Genomic DNA, 1,783 nt, shown 5'->3' with positions numbered 1-1,783 from the left:
AATTAGCGATTAGGATACAACATAAGTGCAGATAAACTAAAGTCATACCTGTCACAGTATTAGGTATACTACGTATGTAGACTGCTAAAAGAAATCCATTTCATTTTTAAAGCGGTGGACTGTTTAGTAAGTTGAGCTCTTTAGCACTTTCTTAAATTTCTTGGCAAGAATTCTAACAGCCCTATTGTCTTATTAAGTAGGAAACCCCCCCCATAAAAAATGTTAAGTATGCCATCACCTTGAAAAGTCACAGCTATTTAGGGTAAAACAATCAACTAGACCTCCAAGCGCACTTGTGTCTAAAATGTCACTTTTGTCCCCAAAGAGAAGGAACTGATCAAGTATTATATTAAGGTGCTTACTATTTCAAAAAAATAACATCAGAGGAAATTTGTCTTCAATTGGATGCTTGAATTCTTTCCAAGGTTCTTAGTACGTTTAGATGTTGGTATCTTGACTCTGACACTTTCCTGATTGCCCTTAATAGCAGCCTCAAGGCGGGCTTTCAGGGCTGGAGAAGCAGCCATCAAACTTTTGAAAACCGAGGAATACTGAGGTCCAATCTGCATGAGATTTTGCAAAGCAAAGTCATGTAAATTTCGCATTATGGAAGTTGCTGATCCCAGAGCAGTTTCATCCAAAAGGAAGGAAATGAGGATGGGCAAAAGGCAGGCCACCAGCTGAGCACCTAGAAGGTAAACAGATGATGTAAGTTCAGGGATGTAAACATTCATTATACAAGGCTACAAATGCACTTGACCTGTTGTACACATTTTTCTCCACTAAGGAGTAAAACAATTCTTCTCTCTTCTCCTTTTTATTTTTATTTTTTATTTATTTTTGAGTTGGAGTCTCACTCTGTCACCCAGACTGGAGTGCAGTGGCCGCTCCCGGCCACCACAGCCTCCACCTGCTGGGCTCCGGCAATCCTTCCGCTTCAGCCTTCCAAGTAGCTGGAACTATAGGCGCACGCTACCACGCCTGGCTCATTTTGATCTATTATGGAGATGAGGTCTCACCAAGTTGCCCAGGCAGGTCTCGAACCTGCAGGCTTAGGCAATCCACACACCTCAGTCTCCCAAAGGCACGGGATTACAGGCTGAGCCATCGAGCCCGGCTTATTTTTATTTTTTAATTAATTAATTATAAAGATGGGTACAATTAAGGGTTAGATATATAAACACTGATCATGCAGGTACCCTTGTTGATGAGGTATGTATGCCCCTCTCTCCCCTAGCAGTTTCCCTCAACTGCCAGTCCCACCCCCCTTCTTTTTTTTTTTTTTGAGTGGGCCCGTTATTCAGACTGGAGTGCAGTGGTGTGCAGTGGTGTGATCACTGCTCACTAAGATTGCTATGCTCAGATGATCCTCCTGCCTCAGCCTCCCAAGGCAAGAATTACAGGGGCAGGCCACTACACCCAGCTAATTTTTTGTTTTTGTTTTGGAAAGACAGGTCTTGCTATGTTGCCCAGACTGGTTGAACTCCTGTCTTCAAGTAATCCTCTTGTCTCTGGCCTCCCAAAGTCCTGGGATTACAGACCTGAGCCACTGCTCCTGACCTTTTCTCCTAAACTAATATTAAATAACATTAGTACTTGGGATTAATGTAACACCTGTCTCCCTCCCCCCAAGTTGGAGTCTCACTCTGATGCACAAACTGGAGTGCAGTGGCCGTTCGCAGCCACTGCAGCCTCGACCTGCAGGGCTCTAGTGATCCTTCCGCCTCAGCCTTCTGAGTAGCTGGAACTACAGGCGCGCACTACCACGCCCGGCTAATTTTTT

At 44.2% G+C, this 1,783-nt stretch overlaps 1 protein-coding gene across 1 annotated transcript in view; it reads right to left on the bottom strand.

Annotated features, from left to right (window-relative positions):
* Positions 1–329: 329 nt before the first annotated feature.
* The window catches only part of LOC103275615 (HEAT repeat-containing protein 5A), a 64,902-nt gene continuing 63,448 nt past the window's right edge, over positions 330–1,783 (bottom strand). The window contains exon 17 of the mRNA XM_008073012.2: positions 330–688. Within this exon, the coding sequence (XP_008071203.2) occupies positions 381–688 (308 nt within the window). The 3' untranslated portion in view covers positions 330–380. The remainder of the gene's footprint in view (positions 689–1,783) is intronic.

Source organism: Carlito syrichta, unplaced genomic scaffold (genome assembly GCF_000164805.1).
Source record: "Carlito syrichta isolate Samal-C Ts95f unplaced genomic scaffold, Tarsius_syrichta-2.0.1 Scaffold315592, whole genome shotgun sequence".
NCBI lineage: Eukaryota > Metazoa > Chordata > Mammalia > Primates > Tarsiidae > Carlito > Carlito syrichta.
The sequence above is the reverse complement of the archived record's forward strand: the minus strand, read 5'-3'. Positions and strand labels throughout refer to the sequence as shown.